At 48.5% G+C, this 18,802-nt stretch overlaps 1 protein-coding gene across 10 annotated transcripts in view; it reads left to right on the plus strand.

Moving 5' to 3' along the window:
- Positions 1-15,258, plus strand: part of LOC148638987 (microtubule-associated serine/threonine-protein kinase 3-like) — a 72,506-nt gene extending 57,248 nt beyond the window's left edge. For 8 of the 10 annotated variants that reach the window (XM_088622472.1, XM_088622470.1, XM_088622475.1 and 5 more), the window contains 12 exons: positions 82-247; positions 580-681; positions 1,397-1,519; positions 1,658-1,770; positions 3,137-3,285; positions 3,757-3,878; positions 4,222-4,422; positions 4,876-5,108; positions 6,607-6,729; positions 7,391-7,527; positions 8,222-8,376; positions 9,321-15,258. In XM_088622472.1, coding sequence (XP_088478598.1) covers positions 82-247; positions 580-681; positions 1,397-1,519; positions 1,658-1,770; positions 3,137-3,285; positions 3,757-3,878; positions 4,222-4,422; positions 4,876-5,108; positions 6,607-6,729; positions 7,391-7,527; positions 8,222-8,376; positions 9,321-10,384 — 2,688 coding nt within the window. In that variant the 3' untranslated portion in view covers positions 10,385-15,258. The remainder of the gene's footprint in view (positions 1-81; positions 248-579; positions 682-1,396; positions 1,520-1,657; positions 1,771-3,136; positions 3,286-3,756; positions 3,879-4,221; positions 4,423-4,875; positions 5,109-6,606; positions 6,730-7,390; positions 7,528-8,221; positions 8,377-9,320) is intronic. The other 2 variants (XM_088622471.1, XM_088622479.1) reach the window with 1 other exon arrangement.
- Positions 15,259-18,802: the final 3,544 nt, after the last annotated feature.

The raw sequence follows: 18,802 nt of genomic DNA on the forward strand, positions 1-18,802 counted from the left end.
GTGACTTTTCCTGTTGCCATGGATACTGCACTGAGGCCTAGCCCTTAGGCTTCACCGCCGTGTTCCCGCACTCTGTTACAGGTGTGCGGCACGCCCGAGTACATAGCCCCGGAAGTGATTCTGCGGCAGGGCTACGGCAAGCCGGTGGACTGGTGGGCGATGGGAATCATCCTGTACGAGTTCCTGGTGGGCTGCGTTCCCTTCTTCGGAGACACGCCCGAGGAGCTCTTCGGACAGGTCGTCAGTGGTGAGCTGGGGTTCAGATCATCTCTAGGCTTGGAGGCTGCTTTGGAGCCCCCCGCACACAATAGACAGGAATGAGACGGTTCGTTAGGAATTGTTGTTGTCTTCCGAAACTGAATTCTGGAATGTGAACTTCCTCGTTTTCAGCCTGGGAACATAACATGTTGCTCATACATGTTCTTGATTTAATTACAGAATGTTATTCTGACAGAAGTTGTGACTCATTAGGAGGGTGAAAAGGAGTCAGGCTCATAAAAGAGCAGGAAATTCATCACCTCCTCAGATTTAGGGTATAAATTTTAACGGAACAGTGTGGATTTCTCTTGCGTTTGTCAGACGAGATCATGTGGCCGGATGGTGATGATGCCCTGCCTGCAGACGCCCAGGATCTGATCACGCGTTTGTTGAGGCAAAGCCCTCTGGAGCGTCTGGGCACAGGTACCAACAGTGTTTGTGTTTTCAATTTTATGCATGTCTCATTTTCCATTACCTGGGCTTTGAAAAATGTCAAGTATTTAACCAGTTGTATCAATAATAATTAATAGTAATTCCATACACTTATACACTTATATAATGCTTTTCTGGAAACTCCAATCGAAGTGCTTTAGAGGTAATGGGAACACCCCACCTGGATGATGCTCCAGTCCGTTCCCCACACACCAGCTCCCAGTGGGGAGGAGAGCAGAGTGATGAAACGTTCAGAGATGGGGGATTGTTGAGAGGCCATGACTGGTAAAGGCCGGGGGGGAAATTGGACCAGGACACTGGGGAGGGTAACTATTGCTGTACAGGGCTTAGGACCCAAACAGACCAAGTGTGAGCACTCCCTACTGGTCCCACTAACACCTCTTCCAGCAGCAACCTTAGATTTCCCAGGAGGTCTCCCATCCTGGTCCTGGCCAGGCTCACACCTGCTGAGCTTCAGTGGGCTGCCAGCTGTGAGCTGCAGGGATATATAGATGTTGGCTGAGCTGCAGGGTGCTACGGTAGCTGTTGGCTGAAGTATGAACGCTTAACAAGCATGGTCTTAAACGTGACGTCTCGGACGAAACCAGGGATGAGTCTCATCGGCTTGCCCTGAGTCCTGGGTTTGTAGCCGCACGTGTGCACCGGGCATGCAGGGGCTGTGCTGACAGGGGGAGCTCTCTTTCAGGAGGGGCCGGCGAGGTCAAGCAGCACCCTTTCTTTGCCAGCCTGGACTGGAATGGCCTCCTGCGCCAGAAGGCAGAGTTCATCCCTCAGCTGGAGGCTGAAGACGACACCAGCTATTTTGACAGTAGGTGGCCCCGCTCTTCCCCAGTCACACACGAAAGACATTTTGAACAAATCACGATAACTGGAAACAGTCCTGCGAGTGCGTCTGCTCTCTTTACTTGCCCGACGCCCACTCTCCCCCCCCTCCCGTCTCATCCAGCTCGCTCCGAACGGTACCGCCACCTGGACACCGACGAGGACGAGGAGACCAACGACGACGACTCTTCCCTGGAGATCCGACAGTTCTCCTCCTGGTCCCATCGCTTCAGCAAGGTGCATCCTTTGGGGAAAGCTGCTGTAGATCCGTTGTTTTCAGCTGGAAGAGCAGGCCTGTGTTTCTGTGCTGTTCCTGTAAAACGTGTTGTGTACATAAGTGCACACCACACCTGTTATCACATTGATGCTTCCAATTTTCAGCTGGAATTAATTTCATATCACTCTTTTCGTTTTCCGTCAAATCAAGAAATTATAATAAACCAATGAGATGGGTGTACACATCCATCCAGTTTCTATCTGCGTTTTCCCGTTCAGGACTGTGGGGGAGCTGGAGTCTATCTCGGCAGGCAGCGGGCTCAAGGCAGGGCGCACACTGGATGGGACACCAGTCCATCACGGGGCACACACTGATACAGACACACACTCACACGGAGGGCAAACTTTCCCAGAAGCCGGTTAACATACCAGTATGGTTCTGGATTGTGGGAGGAAACCAGAGCACCCAGAGGAAACCCCCTCGAACAGTGGGGAAAAAATGATAGGCAAGACCTTTCATCAAAAAATAAAAAGCAAAAATCTGGACTCAGCTCCTTTGTTATGCATATACCCAATCTGAAACCACCAACTGTTGTCTCTGGAGTGCAGAGAGCATGAGAAAAGGTTGGTGTGGAGCATTTCGATACCAGGCAGCTGTAGGGTTAACAGAAGTCACAGCACTCTTCAGTGAAGACCTGAAATGAGTTTTAAAGTTTAAAACCATTTCTGGAGAATAAACGGGAACAAACAAAAGTGCCTTTTCCTGAAATGCTCTGCACCCAAACATCAACACAGCCTTTATACTTTACACCATCTCTGTTACCAAAAATGTCGATTAGGAGAAGCTGCAATACCAAGTTAGGTTTAGAATTAATCTTTATTGCTACATTCAGATTTCTAAATATGAGCCAACAGTGTGCCTTACACAGCTTAAATGCGACATTCATTTTCAGTAAAAATGAACACGTCAGGTGTTTGTCTCCCTGCTCGTGCACCTCTGGGACGGGACGGTGGCTCAGTGGTTTTGCGCTGCTGTCTGGCAGCGTTGGGGCCCTGGGTTCAGTTCCTAGGGTGCGATCTGAGTTTGTATACTGTCCCTGAGTTCATGTGGGTTTCCTACCGGTGCTCCAGCTCCCTCCCTCCCAGTCAGGAGACGTACTGGTAGATGAATCGGCTTCTGGGAAAGCTGGCCCTGGCGTGAATGTGTGTGCCCTGCAATGGACTGGCGTCCCGCCCAAGGGCTATCCCGCCTTGCGCCTGTTGCTTTCTGGGATAGTACCTGGCTCCCCCACAACCCTGAACTGGTTGTAGTGGTTAGATGATGGATGTGTGAATAGAATACTTGCAAAATGTACTGACCCCCCCCCCCCCCGCTCTTGTGCTACAGGTGTACAGCAGCTCCGAGCACCTGGCCACGCCCTCCAACCTGAGCTTCTCGTCCTCGGAGCGCAGCCACAGCGAGGAGAAGGAGGAGCGTGGGGAGGGCCGGCCGCAGGCGGGCAGCGCTGACCAGAAGCCAGCTGGACACAGGGGGAGGTCAGTCTCTGGTGTTCATGGCATGTCTTCTGCTTTTGGAAAGTGATACTATATCTGCCAAAACCTTTACATCATCTGTGTTTGGGTTTCATTTCCTGTAGTTATCACTGTGACAGGCTTTTCCTTTGTGTGCGAGGGGTAGTTTCCTTCTCTCTGCACTCTGAGGTGCGAGCTGAAACTCTAATGTTAATTTTTTTATGTTTTTGTGTGACCATGTGCGGAGACCACAAAGCCAGTGTCAAGCTGTGGGGTTCCAGCAATGTGGATAGGAGTAAAGAAATCACTTTTTCTGAAGCCATAATAAAGTTGTATCATGTGGCCTGTTTTGTGCCACTAATAAGTAACTGTGCAGGTCTAGTGGTGGAGTTCAAGTTGCAATTCTAGGGAATGTATTGGGTTTAAATGGCTCGAATCGGCGTTCGGAGTCGGGTCTTGTGGTCCCAGTGCGCTGAGTTGTGTGCTGTGTTCCAGCTTGAGGCCTAGGGCGTCTTCGAGCTCCTCCCAGCCGGAGAGGAGTGCCAGCCCCCTGGTGATGACCAGCACCCACAGCCTGGAGACCATGCCTCGCTTCGCCTTCTCCACCGAGGACGAGGGTGAGCAGGATCGGCCGCTGTTCTTAGGAGTTCAGGCTCTCCTTAGTAAGGTCCTGGCTGTCCGTAACTGCTCAGTATTATCCAGACTGCACTGCCCCGCAAGATGAACTGGATGTTGGCAGAACAGGCTGTGATCTCCTGGATGCAGCTGTTTCTTCTCCTGTGAGGGTCTAGCTCAGAAACAGTTGGTTATCCCCCTAAAGGACTTTTAGGTTTCTGCTATTTATCCCATATGTTTCACCGTTTTAGAAAAGCCTGAAGTTCCAGGTGAAACATCTCATATTATATAGGCCGCCTGTGTGTTTCTGACCTGAAACCTGTCCTGTTCCCCCTCTTGTTGTAGCAGAGGTGGTGGTTTCAAACCTCCATCGTATCCGGCTCCGCAGTAACAGCACCGGCACCAAGCACTCGTCTCCAAGGGAGGGCGGGGTGCCCCGTCGGTTCGGGCACCAGCTGGAAACCCCCGAAAAGCCCCGGGTGCCCTCGGGGGGCAAGGTCCCCAAGTCCGCCTCTGTGTCAGCCCTGTCGCTCATCATCACCGCTGGTAACGCTCGCACCCGCCACCCGCGTTCTAACGAACTGCTGCCCCTGAGCTTGGAGGCCCTTTCTGTTGTCTTCAGAGTTTTAAGATAAGATCACTTTATAAGCCATATACGATTTCTTGTATGAGGAATTTGTCTTATCGGATACCCCAGTTTTCCCTCCATGAGACACACAGACAGGGAGAGAAGCTGGGGGTCAGAGCGCAGGGTCAGCCATTTATACGGCACCTCTGGAGCAGTTGGGGTGAAGGGTCTTGCAGATTTTACTTTCCTTGGGGATTTTCAGTGGGTTGCGGATGGGCTCTCGTCTGAAATCCTCTGCTCGGAGATCTAGAGGGAGAGGAGTCTGCCTCCTTTCCTCCAGAATCTGAACGTCCACTTGGTAGCGGAGGAGTATTGCCCTGTCGTGCCCTTTAACCCATGTCCCCGTCCCTCGTTTCTGCCTCTTTGCTCAGACGACGGAGGCGGCGGTGGTGGGCCCCTGGCGAGCCCCATCTCCCCCCACTCCCTCTCCTCCAACCCCTCCTCGCGCGACTCCTCCCCCAGCCGCGACCTCTCCCTCAGCATCAGCAGCCTGCGGCCCCCCATCATCATCCACAGCTCGGGCAAGAAGTACGGCTTCGCGCTGCGGGCCATCCGCGTCTACATGGGGGACAGCGACGTCTACACGGTGCACCACATGGTCTGGGTGAGTGTGCCTCGGTGTCCACTTCCTGCTCCCCCGCGAGCCTCCGCTGTCGTTTCTCACAGCACGGCAGGAGAAACGGACACGCCTGCCGCCGTGCAGTGCTTCATTTCCTGTGGTGCCAGCTTGTGTGCAAAAATCATAAATGAGTCTTTTCTGTTTCGGCTGTGCAGTCTTTGTAAGCTGCAGCTTCATGACGCGTGCTCCTGATCGGTAGTGTCACGCTCTCGTTTGCGGATATGACTGAGAGAAAGGTCTGCCCATCAGAGCTGTCGACTCTTGGGGCAATGTGTGCATGTGATGTCCTTCCTTTCCTTCTTACTGTGTTTCCCGGAATGCAGCAGATTCTGCTTTGATTGTAAACACTAGTTTATTTGTATTACGTTTCACATCTAAAGACCATTCCTTTGGGATGTATTTTCCACTGAAGTGGAAACCTTTCCCATCTTCTGAGAAGGTGGGGCTCTGCAGACCAGATACCACTGGTTCACGCCTGGTCCGGGTCTGGCCAGGATTCCCCAAGCAGAGACACCATTGCACTGGGTGTCTCAAGAGCCGGGTCAGTCAACCTGTGTCTCTCGGCTCCTGGCTCGGCCTTGACTCCGGCAATTTAGGCCTGCAGGGTTACACCTGTGATGTCTGGGAGAAAAGCTCAGATCCTCCAATCAGTTCTTGCAGCACACAGTGCAGAGCTAGCAATATAAAAAATAAAACGAACAGCAGCTACAAGTCATGAAACAGTTGGCGGTTTCAGATTGGGGTATATGCATAACAAAGGAGCTGATTCCAGATTTTTGCTTTTTATTTTTTGATGAAAGGTCTTGCCTGCAAAACATCAATTCATAAAAGAAAGTTAAACCATCTTTTCTGATGTTTAAAAAATTATTTTTCTCTTCAAAAGGATAAATAAGGTTTTAAAGGGGACATACAGTAATATTAGACGTGGTTAGCTAGTGGTTTTGTTCGCATATTTTGAAGGAAACTTTCAGCACCTCTCCAAGCCAGTTGGGCTGTCTTGCCCTTTTAAAGAGGATGGCAGCACAGTTCCTCTTTCCCAGACCTGCGGTACTCTCTAAGGTCACACACAGTGCTCCGTGTTTTTCACTTTGCAATTTCCAGCGAAATAACTCCCCCTCCGCAGTAATTAACAGTTAAGTCACCTCTAGATCCTAATGAGGCATATTCCTTGCACTGCTGTATTTTTATCAGGCCATTAAGTTTGTAAATTCTCCATGTGTGAGTCTAAACCTCATACAATGCAATTTCCTGCTTTGTAGGAAATGTATCGGAGTGCCTCTTGACAGAAGGCGTGTGAAATGGAGAACTCCAGGTCAAATAAGGCAACTGAGGAATACAGTGCAGGTTGAACAGGTTCAGGATTAAGCAGTCGATGTCATTTGTCACTGCTGAGTTCGGTGTACAGATAAGGCAGAGCGATTGGCTGATCGTTAAAGCTGGAGCCCGGCTTGAAGGAATCTCACTGTGCTCTTTGCCTCGGCAGAGTGTGGAGGAGAGCAGCCCGGCCCACGAGGCAGGGCTGAGGGCTGGAGACCTCATCACCCACGTGAACGGAGAGTCTGTGCAGGGGCTGGTGCACATGGAGGTCGTGGAGCTGCTGCTGAAGGTACGAGCTGAGGGTGGGGAGGTCAGCCTTTCTGCAGCTCGCTTGCAAGAAGTGGACAAGTGTTAAACGCTTAAGATGAGGCATCTATTATTATCCATCTATAAATTAGTCTATTACCATGTTATTAATGAAGTCATAACAGGCTGTAAAAATGATTGCGTGCGCCTAGGGCATGGCGTACAGTTTATCTACAGTGGAATCTTAACTATCATGTCTATGAAAAGAGACTAAAGCCAGTCCCATGCATGTCTGCCCCAGGTTAGTTTGACAAGTGAAATTTAAGGACATTAAACCTGCCTCGTTCACCCGTTCTTAAAACAAACTTTAAATACTGGGATCTTCAAAATTGTGCCTTGTTTTCCACAATTCCACAACCCCTCTTGGCCAGCATATTCGCATGTGATACCACCCACCAGACCCCGACAACTGTTCAGCTTAACACTTGATAAAACCGACAGTGAAGTACTGCAGTCACTTTTGTTTCACCGATTTCATTAAGCAGTTTTAAGTGCCAACAACTTTTTGATTTTAGCGATTCTGTGCTTTTTAAGATGCGTAGAGGGTAAAAATCCTTGACCATTAGCATGGACCACACTTAATTAAATGAAAGGGTGTAAGTGCAGGTCAAGCATATGAATTGAATGTCTTTCTGTGGGCACAGAGTGGAAACAAAGTGGCCTTGCAGACCACAGCGCTGGAGGACACCTCGATCAAGATCGGGCCAGCCAGGAAGACCAGCTGCAAGGGGAAGATGGCGCGCCGCAGCAAGAAGAGCAGGAAGAGAGAGGGCCAGGACAGGTCAGGCACTGCCCACAGCGCCGACAGGCTGGCACACCGGCTCCCTCTAGTGATGAGCTGGGGTTTTGCAAGCCGATTTCCCTTTGTTCAGATGTGTCTCCCTTTCCATTCCATTATAATCTTTTCCAGTGATGAGGGTACCAATCAACTAGTAAAACTATAATTCCAGGCCCTGAGACATCCATCCATCTGCGTTACCTGTAACTGTGCAGATGAAGAAATTCAAATTCAAGTTCTTCTCCTGCTGTGCTAACTGCACCTTTTCGCGGAAAGGAAAAACAAGCTCCCCTGATCACAATGTCCAAAAGAAACAGTGCCACTGCTTAGGAGGCGCGTTAAAATCGTTTTAATGCTCTGCTTTTCTACTTTGTTGTTTTCTTTACAGAACTTGAAAGTGAAACACTCAGGCCTGTCTTAATGTTCCTTTTTTAGAACGGATGAGTGGAAATTGAAGTTGAAAGGGCAATGTCGCAGAGTTCGTCGTTTCATTTAATGGATGTTGTGCGTGTATGAGTCAGAATGTATTAACTTTACCGCAATCTAACCTTCAGTTAACCACTGGAGGTTTAATGTAGGCATCCTGTGTGCCTCTATGAGACTAAGAAACTGTCCAGACTTTTTCCATGATGTGAGTTAAGTTAGGCACAAAGTCTTGTAAGACCCCGGCTCCAAGCCCGTGTCTTGTGCCCTGCAGCCGCCGCCGGGCCATCCTGAAGAAGCTGTCCAAGCAGGCCACGGTGATGCACACCAGCCGCAGCTTCTCCTCCGGCCTGCACCACTCGGTCTCCTCCAGCGAGAGCCTGCCGGGCTCCCCCACCCACAGCCCTGCCCCCGAGGGGGCCGCCCCGGGTGAGTCCCCGCCCCCCGCAGCGCAGGGCCTGCAGGGTGGCGCTGGAAACAAACAGGGTTCCGTTCAAAGCTATGAAGAGAGGCTGAGCTGAGCTTGTCTGGGGTCTGCGAATTCCAGTTTTGGGATCGTGAAGTTTTCATGTTTTGAGGGAAACGTCAAACAGGGTTTGTGCATGTTTGAAAGGAGCATAAGTTGCAAATCTTACTACTGTGTGGTACAAAATATAAAGCTTCCCAACAGCACATTGAAGCAGTTCTGTATATGACATCTCTGTAGTCAAGTAGGTGAGGTCAAGTTGAAATGGTTCAGTGTTTTTAGCTGTTCACGTCGGGGCATGATATAAGTTGCTGTGCAACTGTAGGATTGTTGGATAGCAAGGAGTTGTCACCCCCCACGTGCTTCATGTTCGAGGGCCTGTTCCTCCAGTTCACTCACTTTTCGTTCTCACATGTAGGGAGTCTCCAGACGAGCCGTATTTCCAGCCTTTGCCAGGAAGAATCTGGCCTAGTTTGTCAGAAAACCTGCTGAGCAAGTTTTGATTCTCTTTGTGATGTTGTGGAGGAGATTAAAACCGGGAACAGACGTCATGGAGAAAAATACTTTAGGAAAGGAAACAGATTAAAAGATCTGGAGCTAGAATTTTTTTTTTAAATGAACAGGTAAAGGTTTATTCCGTGCTGAAAGGAAAAGGTTCAGGTGAAGACCTGAGGAAGTCTCCACAGCCAAAATGTCTCTTTTCCTTTCGGCATGGAATAAACCCTTGCAGTCCAAGCATGTTCACGCAGCTCCCTACTTGGACGTCTTGTTTCCAGATTCCTCAGTATTCCATGTGCTGGTACAGATGGTCACCGCGGAGCTGTGCTGCAGCCTGTATCTCACAGCCTGTGCTGTTGCCTGCGCCTGGTGGTGTCTGACTTTCTCTGGATGTTGCCTCTGTCCCCAGATGCGAACTCTCCCCAGAGCACCTCGCCCTGTTCCAGCTCGCCCAGCTCGCCGGCCACCCACATCCGGCCCAGCTCGCTGCACGGCCTGGGTCCCAAGCTGGGCGGCCAGCGCTACGTCAAGGCGGGCCGCCGCAAGTCCACCAGCAGCATCCCGCCATCCCCGCTGGCCTGCAACCCCTCGCCGCAGCCCCCCTCGCCCCAGCGCTCGCCCTCCCCGCTCCCCGGCCTGGCCAAGCCGCTGCACCCCTTCCACGGCAAGGCGCTGTCCCCGCCCACCCTGGCGCGGCACGCCGTCCGGCCCCGCAGCGCCGAGCCGCCCCGCTCCCCGCTGCTCAAGAGGGTGCAGTCGGCCGAGAAGCTGTCCGGGGCTCTGCAGCGGGACAAGAAGAGCTACACCCCTCGGAGGCACACGCTGGAGGTGCCCAACAGGGACGGGGAGACCCTCGGAGACTCGGAGGGCGAGGGCGCGGCCAGCGGGCCGTACCTGAGCGACCACGGGCGGCTGGGGTACCTGGGCGGGCAGCGGCTGCGGGACTGGGCGGGCGACAGGCCCGAGGACGTGGTGGTGATGAGGAAGCTGAACCTCTCGGAGCGCCGGGACTCCTTCAAGAAGCAGGAGGCCGTGCAGGAGGTCAGCTTCGACGAGCCCGAGCCCGGGCCGGCCGAGACGCAGGAGAAGCCGGGCCGGGGCCCCGCCCCCGGCGCCGGCGGCCGGCCCCAGTTCAGGGCCTCGTGGGTCGAGGCCGGAGCCGAGCAGGGCGAAGAGGCAGCGGGGAGGAGGGCGGCTCTCGTGCCCCAGATCGCAGTGCAGGGGTCGGAGAGTGAGGAGCTGGACGAGCATTCGGACGAGTGGGGGGGCCCGTCTGAGGGGGAGGAGGAGGAGGAAGAGGGGGAGGAGCAGGGGGCGGCCGGGCGGCAGGAGGTGGGAAAACTCCTGGCAGGGAGCTCCAGCCGCGCAGTGGAAACGGCATCGAGCAGCGGGGGCGTTCAGTGGATCACCCCCGGAGGCAGAGGGGAGGGATTGCCAAGCACAGGACATCGAAAAGACCAGCGGAAGGAGTAAAGCAAAAAGAGAACAGCCACATCCCAAAGGATACCATCCCCGATTTCTGAAGCGAGGAGCTCCAGCTGCCTGCGAGAGAGATCCTTTGACCGGAGAGCCTTTTCTGCCGAAAAGAAAGTGTTCCTTATGTCATTTTTGTTTTTATTTAAAAAGTTTCACCCCCCCCCCCCTTTGGATTCCTTCTAAGTCTTTATAAATATTTACAAAAAAATAGCTATTGTGGTGTAGCTGGACAGTTTTCCAAATATATTTATTACTTTTGTAAGCTAAAAGGATTTTTAATGGGGCCAAAAAAAGGTGATTCACATGGTATTTTAAATGGAATGTGTTTTATTACGCATAATTTTTTTAAGTGTTTTATATCGGATGTGGAGTGAAACATTACCTCTGCTGATTTGCTTTTCTATGTGGGTGTTTATAAACAGGAATAAATGCATAGAGAACATGTCATGGTACTAAATACTAAAGCTGCCATTGCTGTTTGTACTTTGCTCTAAAAAGCAAAACAGGACAGATTTTCTTTAAGCAGAATGCTTGAAAGTAACCTTTCGCCAGGGGAGATCTTTGCATTGGAGGAGGAGTACAAAATCAACATTGGAAGTCCATGCTATCTACTTTTTTTAAAGGTGGCACTTTAAAAGGACATACTTCATAGGAAGTAGAATGGTTTCGGTCATTGCTATGATGCGTGCCATTTGGCTACCGCGGTAACATTCGTTTTGTGCTGTTGGTTAAGCAAGCCAGGAGCAGCTCAACAGCCTTGCAGTGTTTCGACGGTCAGGAGGGGAGTCCCCCGCTTTCCGGCAGAGCTCACACAGTGCACCGTTTCAGAGCCGTGTGAGGCGGGGGGTGGTGTCCACTTCATTTTCAGAAGGAGGAGATGGGATTTTGCGCCTTCTGAGATTTGTCAGAAAACGTATTCGCACTCGTCTCCCTGTCTTGGCGCGGTTTTTTCCCCAGCCTGTGTGTGGAAAGCGAGACTTTTCCGATCTGTTCAGCAGGGGGTACCAGCAGAAATGACTTGAGGCTTTGGAATTTATCTGAATGGTCACCCAGTGACCAGAAATAGAAATGGGGAAATAGGTGAATATTACCTTCTGATAATGTTTTTTTTTTTTAAAAAAAGGAACTTGTCAACAACTGCAGTAATGGATTTGAAGAACAACCTTAACTTAATAGTGTGATAGAAGGCGACATGCTATTGATGCGAATTCCTGCATAAGTCCTCCCTCCTGATCCAGAGCAAACAGTGAAATTTAGTCCAAATTGCACAGAAGTAAATGGCAATGAGAGATGTACCAGTCCTGCTCTTTGATGTTGCCCAGCTAGATTAGAATTTTAATATCTTCAGATGTTTGTGCTTAACCAGAGTATGTCACAACACTCACTATGTGCGTCTCCTTAATAGCAGCTCACTGTACCATTGGACCAATGTTAGATGCCTGGCATCCTGAATTAAAGAAATGAAGAGCAGTAGGATGTTGTATCTTTTCTATCTTTGCACGTTTTAAACTGTTCCGTGACAGGGTTTGAAGCAAACTGCATTAGTTTGCACCTCAAAGGGCTCCTGTTTTGCTTGTGACCTTTACTTTTAGTAGTTTAAAGCTAGATGTTTAGCACGAAAGCTTTTTTTTTTAGATCTTAGTTCCCTGTATAATTCTCCCCCTATACTTCCATGTAATGTAGAATAGTTGGGAGTTCCGCAGATGCCTCCAGTCCTGTGCAATATTAATTCTGTCCAAGTCTTTCATTAGTTTGGATTTTTTTTTTTAATTGCAACAGTCATGGTAAATGAGTGGGTTAACACCTTCTCTCCTAGCAACAGTGTCTGAAATCTCAATGCCATGATTGGCCCTACATGTACAAAATACACTTGTCCTGTTCTAAAGGTGGTTTAGAACAAAGTTGTAATATCACACAAGTGTAACTTCCTGTGAACCGCCTTTTAAAGGCTGCTGCTATTGCTGAAGAATCTGAGGCAGGTTCTCTGCATCAGGCTGCAAGGTCAGGGCATGTATAACAGTTTTGTGCAAAAAAAAAAAGCAAGAGTTTTGTCTTTAAATGGATGGTGGAGTGTTTTGTGCGGTTTGTTGAAAATGAACCCCCCCCCCTACACAAGAGCTTTTTTTCCCCAGGAATCCAGGTGGCATACATATCACACCTGCTGTGCAGTCGAGCATCGCCGTAGCAGAGTGCCGAGGAGGGTCACAGCTGGAAGCTGCTGAACTGAAGCAAGAGGGCAATGACAGCCTTTTGCGCAAAATCAGTCTGCAACCCTACGTGCGGGCAGCCGTCTGAAATGGCGAAGGCTGACCGGCCTGTAACACCTGCTCTCCCCCCCAGACCTGGCTGTCTGTTGTACCTGTCCTCTGCGCCGCCCTGGACGTCGCCCAAGCCTTCCCCTTTCCGTACTGTTCGATACGGATTGATGTTTACAGTCGGAACACGCTCACGCAGCACGCGGGCTATGCTCACGGGGGGGGAAAAAAAGTGTTTTCAAACATTTTTAAAATACTTTTTTTCTTCCAAAGCCGAAGGAGCTGGGAGTTCCGATCCGCGATCTTTTTGTACTGTACATGTATTTCTGGATGTATATTTTGATATGGAGTCTGTTATATTGCTATGTGATGGACTTTTTCTCCATAGGCTTCTTGATTTACCTGGGTCAATGTTCCCGAGGCATAGAGTCGTGTTGCAGTCGGTTTTAGGATTGCAATTGAGAGGGGTGGGAGTGTTAGATGTGCAAGGCAGAGAGAAATGGGCCTCCAGAGATAACTTAGTGCCCAGAGGTTGACCCTGCCATTTCACTGGGCACTACAGCCTGGGTAGGGGTTATAGTGGCACAGTAGTGCCAATTAATTTAACTTATCTGGTGAAGCTGCCAGTTTAGACCTTGAAAGAAAAGATTTTGGATTTTGGACTAAGTATTTCACTTCTTTCAAGGTAAATTCTTTGTATGTGCAGAGTCTGTGTCACATTGCAGTGAAGATGCAGATCCATTTCTTTGTCCAAAATCCTGGAGGCCCGTATCCCCAAACCCTGAAACTGGAGTGTCAGAAAGTGTTTACAATATTTGGAACAATGGTAAAAAAAAATATTTAGAAAAGGAGCATGTGCTTTTTTAAGAAAAGAAAACTGCGTTTTGTAATCTATTTTTATTTGATAAAACCACTCCCTGTGGTGTACTGTACTATGTGGCTCCTGTATTACATCTGCATCTGAACACTATTAAGATATGATGAGGGTAATTTGTATACTGTTCTTTTTCCTTGTCTGATGCATGCTGCATGGCAAGTCATACAGGCACATTATTCTTGCTTACAGGGCATTGTGGGTCTCTAGGAAGCCTGTAATTTGTGGCATGGGTCAGAAAGGTTATGCACTGGCCAAATGTGTAAGGGTGACTCCTGTTCTTATCGCAAACCTGAACTGTATAGAAACCCTGAAACAACTTTTGCATTCCCCATCTTTAAATCTTGCACCAAAAATGAATCAGCCTTGCATCATTTAAGCATTTGTGGAATTAGACTTGTTTAATTAGGAATCGCAATTTTTTTTAAAAAAAACAAATCATTGCCCACTTGGTTTTGTGGCAACGACTCCCATTCCCACGCGGGAGAGGATGAGACCCACTGACCTGACGTGCCCACCCGCACAGCCCCACAGTCAGTGGACCTGTCACAAGCTCCACGATGCCTGATGGACAGCAGCTGCTGAGAGGAGCCGCGTGTCTCTCCCTGTAAATCTCGCTACAGATCATCGGAGATGGTCAGCCTGCTGGGGGGGGGGGGGGGGACTGGAAGAGTCCCCTGTCCATTTCATTCTCTTCTAGTGCTTGGACAGTTTATTTCCTGTCTGCACACACAAGCCACATTGCTTGCTTTATTGAGCTAAAGCACACCGCCCCGGGCCAGCCAGCCATTCCTCACGGAAGTGGAGCGAGTGTGGTTTGATTCCAGGTTAAACCTTGCTGTTCACACTGAGCTCCACATGAGCCCAGCTGCAGAGAGTGCCGGCTCATGCCCTCATGTGAACGGGGCCCTGGTCGCATCAATTTCCTTTATCCACTATGCTCTGCCGATTGCGTTTGCCTCGTGACACACTGATGTCAATGTTATCGCGCATAAGCTTCCTCTTCCTTCAGTTCTTGATGATGAGCGGTCTTTTTCATTAAGAGCTGTGTGTTGGGGCTTCCCTAGTGCTTCAGGAAGTTGCTTGGCCAGGTTGAGTCTGGGTCATGTCACTAGTTGACTACGACTGCTTGCCGGGTAGTGTGGGGGTCTCTTGGCTCTTGGCAATAGTAGCCGCCAGGGGGAGCTTGGAGGCGGGAGGTGTTGTCGGTAGGGGAGGTGCTGCTTCTGCAGTTAGCTAACCTCCAGCAGGGGGCAGTGTGCAGTCACAGGGTGCTTGGCTTCGAGTCGTGTTGTGAACAACATACAATCCAGGGGGTATAAACTAAACAAATGCTTAACTTTCCATTTCTTACATTTGTGCCATGCCACAAATGTAAGAAATGCCTTCCATGCCTTCCAAAAACGCAATTAAAAAATATGAATGCGGTAAGATTGGGCTTGATTTTATCGTGAGTAGAGAAATACTGCAGATGGATTCTGCAAGGCTGACTGTGGATCTGCATTTAACAGTCAAATATAGAACCACTGTTTATGCTTGAGTGCTCATGACTAGATTAAAGGATTTTTTTATTTGGCCAGTTTCCATAATTTATCTGCTTACGCGTGCAACAGGCATCTAGTATCCCTGTTGTAATTTCAACACCACTTGGTAGTGAGACTTCTTGATTTTTCTTTTTGCGTTCTTACATTGGTGTCATGTTTTAATAAATTATGTACAGATGCAGTTTGGTATGAAATGCACATGGCGTCCTGTGTTTTATTTTTTATACAGTCACCTGAAGTATCTGTATTCAACAATTTGCCATTAAGTTCTTCGGCTGATGCTTTTATTCTAAGTGACTTGCATACCACAGCTGGGTATTTTCCTGGAGTGATCAGGCGGAAGTGCTTTGCTCAGGGGCACAACTGCAGCAGTTCTCCAGGAACTGTAGGAACTGACTTGCCAACCTTTGAGCTGTGAGCCCAAAGCCATGATCACTTCTCCACGCTGCTGCCTCATGGAAACCAATGTTTTTGTTTACTTTTTATGTTAGGAGAAGATCAGAGAGGTTAAAAACCACTCATCCACCCAGAATCTCATCCATTAGTTTCATAAAAGCAGCTGGGGTATCGGCTTCAACATTCACTAATTCGCTGTGTTGTGCTGGGTAGAGCCTTGGAGAGATTCGGAATGCTTGTATCATCCCCTCCTTCTAAGCTTCACTATTCATGACTAAAAAGGTTTAGTCGTTCAGGACAAGGAGACTTGTCCTCACAGAAAATGAGCGCAATACACATTTTCACCATGGGAGGGCACATGAGATTTTGCAGGCTGAATTCCTGGTGTTGGGAAGTTGTTTTTTAGCCTTCCGTTTCTGAATTGTTTTTCCCAAATCTTTACAAGAATTAATTTGTTAATGACCGTCATTATAGACATCCTAGGCCCAAGAGGACCAGAGAAAAGGTAGTGTCAGTAGACATTGTTTATGTACCATTCAAGAAGAAACTCGACTTTAGCAGTTGATAAATGAGCATTATTTTCAGCAAACCCCACAAATTATACTTTCTCCTACCCTTGACATCTTGGCGCTAGATCAGATGCTCCAACACACTTTTCAAAACTCAAACTAGGTTACAAGCACTTGAATTAGGGTCTTTACTGACCAAAGGAATAAACTTTGCTGAGGTTGACTGGTCTTACTCAAATTCCCAGTTTCCTTTATTGCAGAGATCCAGTTTTTTTTTCATTTCTATCCATGTGGAAGCTCCTTCTTTTCATAGATGTTCTGCAGTTATTCGCCCTGTGCTCGTGTCCAGAATGGGGGCTGGTGTTGAATTCACCCCAGGAGGATCCCCGCTTTATTTGTAAAAACTCAGACTTTAGTTCAGAACAGAGGAGATTTTTCTGAGCCAGGTATTCAGAATCCCCAAAGGGAAACGACAAGGGTGTCATCTTTGCATGCGGAAGGCTCCATGATCATAGTGGCCAGCAGCTACATCACCCTGCAGCCTACTGAAGCTCAGCAGGTGTGAGTCTGGCCAGTACTTGCTTGGGAGCTCTCATGAGAAAGCAAAGGTTGCTTGTTGTAGATTGTTGACCAGTTGGCACCACATCTTATCAAACAATTGTAATTGGCCTGTTTTTACATGGGTTTATATCCCATTTAAATTTTGATGGAAGCAACAGCTTTCTTAAAGTGTCTCTACCACCTGAAAAGTGGGAGAACCCCTGATTCAATGTAGCCCAATGTAGAACAGTAGATCTCTCTCTCGTTTTTTTAATTCTCCACCTTTGAATGCTAGTGAAACTTTGTTTCAGTGGAAAGGGTTTTGTGGGTCTATCCAGTAATCTGAGAAATGGGGTGTGTCTTCATTCAACAGCATTAGGTTTGATTTCCCAAATTACAGGCCCATTACAGGAACTGGCTTAAACATGAGACATTTCCAGCCTCCTGTACTCCCCCCTCATCCCCCTCGTCCCCCAGGGATAAAGGGGGGAGGTCCTACAGAAAGAATTGCGTGCGTTTCTGAATTTTGCCAAATTTCCTGTTCTGCACCTGCTCTGCGAGAAGACTGAAGGCTTTAGCTTCAGTTCCTACGGGTCAGCACTTTCAACCAGCACTTAAAAAACATTTACAGTCGAACCATTCTCGCCCTGCCCAGCTGCTTCCCATCCAAGTCCTTTATTGCTTTTGGTTTTGGCTCCCTTTGGAATGGGGACTTTTTTTTTTACAGGAAAACAAACATCTTCCACCATAGCGGAGATGTTAATAGGGCTGACTCCCTAAAAATTCCAGGTACGGCCCCTTTTAAGAAAATATGAATAATTCCAGTGATATTTTCAGAATAAACTAAACAAAGCGGCACTTTAGAGGATACAGGCAAAGACCTGTTAACACTCTGTCTGAAAGAGGATATGATGTAAAACTTTCCTATTAGAACACCCGTTAAGTGGCACCAGGGACTAATATTTTGTTCCCTCTAAAATCTTTCTCTTTCGTGTCCTAGCTGTGAATCAAGGTCTATGTCTTCACCGACAGTTTTGTATTGCTCGGAGCTCACGCTGCCCCTTGTGGTACAGGCAGGTGATGTCTCATGCTGGATCTGCCCCCAGCTTTGACTGTGTTTTTTCTTTTTGGGTTCGATTTCAAGAGAAAACACGGAGTAACTACTGCATGAAGCAAATAGGCCATCTTTTTATTTCCTTCATGGCCAATTTTGTCCGTTCTGAGAATTTTACGTTTAGAAACCTCCGTGCCATGGGATTGGATTTAGAGGGTGTATGCTTTTGGAAACTCCCAGCCCAATCCTAGAGAGCCCCAGTCCAGTAAATTGCATAGGTCAAAGAAATGTGTTCAATGAAAGCTTAAACATGAAACTCTAGCCTGAAAATACATAATCCACCATGTTTCTGGGTCTTTTTAAATCACCAACAGCCAAATGAATCACGTGAATCATCACCAGCTAGTCTGAAAAGTGTTAAACTAGTCCAGTGACGCTAATGAACTATGAATGAATTATATCATTAAAAGCAGAAGTGGAAGGAGACAGACACTGCAGGCCTCCAGCACTGAGCAAAGTTCATTAAGCTGATTAACATTTGTCATCAGGGTTAACCAACAGGAGATCTACAGGCTAGCAGTGTGTGTACACTGTTGAAAAAAGAACAAGCTGTATATCTACAAATGCAGGCTTGGCACAGTTTTGCAAATGCTGTCTGTGGGTTCCTTTCTTAAGTTTTTCTTAATTGATTTCCACCTCAATCAACTCTCTCACTGATTAAAGTGATTAAGCACTTGTGCAATGGTCAACATCACTCTCAGATGTCCATATTAATATCCCATCCTTTCTACAAACCACTTTATCCAATGCAGAAGCTAGGGGAAGTCAGGGCCTAACCTGGAAAGTAATGGGCTCAGGTACAACCCGGACAAGATGCCAGTCCACTGCAGGGCAGACACACGGACACAAACTCACACCAGGGCTAATTCTCCAGAAGCCAATTAACCTACCAGCATGTCTCTGGACTGTGAGAGGAAACCAGAGCACCTGGAGGAAACCCATACAACCGTGGTGAGACCATACAGACTCCACACAGACAGCACCCCAGGAATCAAACCCAGAGCTCCAGCTCTGTGAGGCAGTAATGCTGACCACCATGGTGTCCATCTAACTAAAATGACACCCAAAAACCCATTCATAACCAAACTCCATATACTTTTTTAAAATAAAAAACAACCAAGCACAAATAGTTTATTATGCAAATGTATTTGATAGATGTGGCATTGCATACAATGCGATTTTA

The sequence above is a fragment of the Lepisosteus platostomus genome, chromosome 27 (assembly GCF_059453375.1).
Source record: "Lepisosteus platostomus isolate fLepPlt1 chromosome 27, fLepPlt1.hap1, whole genome shotgun sequence".
Classification (NCBI taxonomy): Eukaryota; Metazoa; Chordata; class Actinopteri; order Semionotiformes; family Lepisosteidae; genus Lepisosteus; species Lepisosteus platostomus.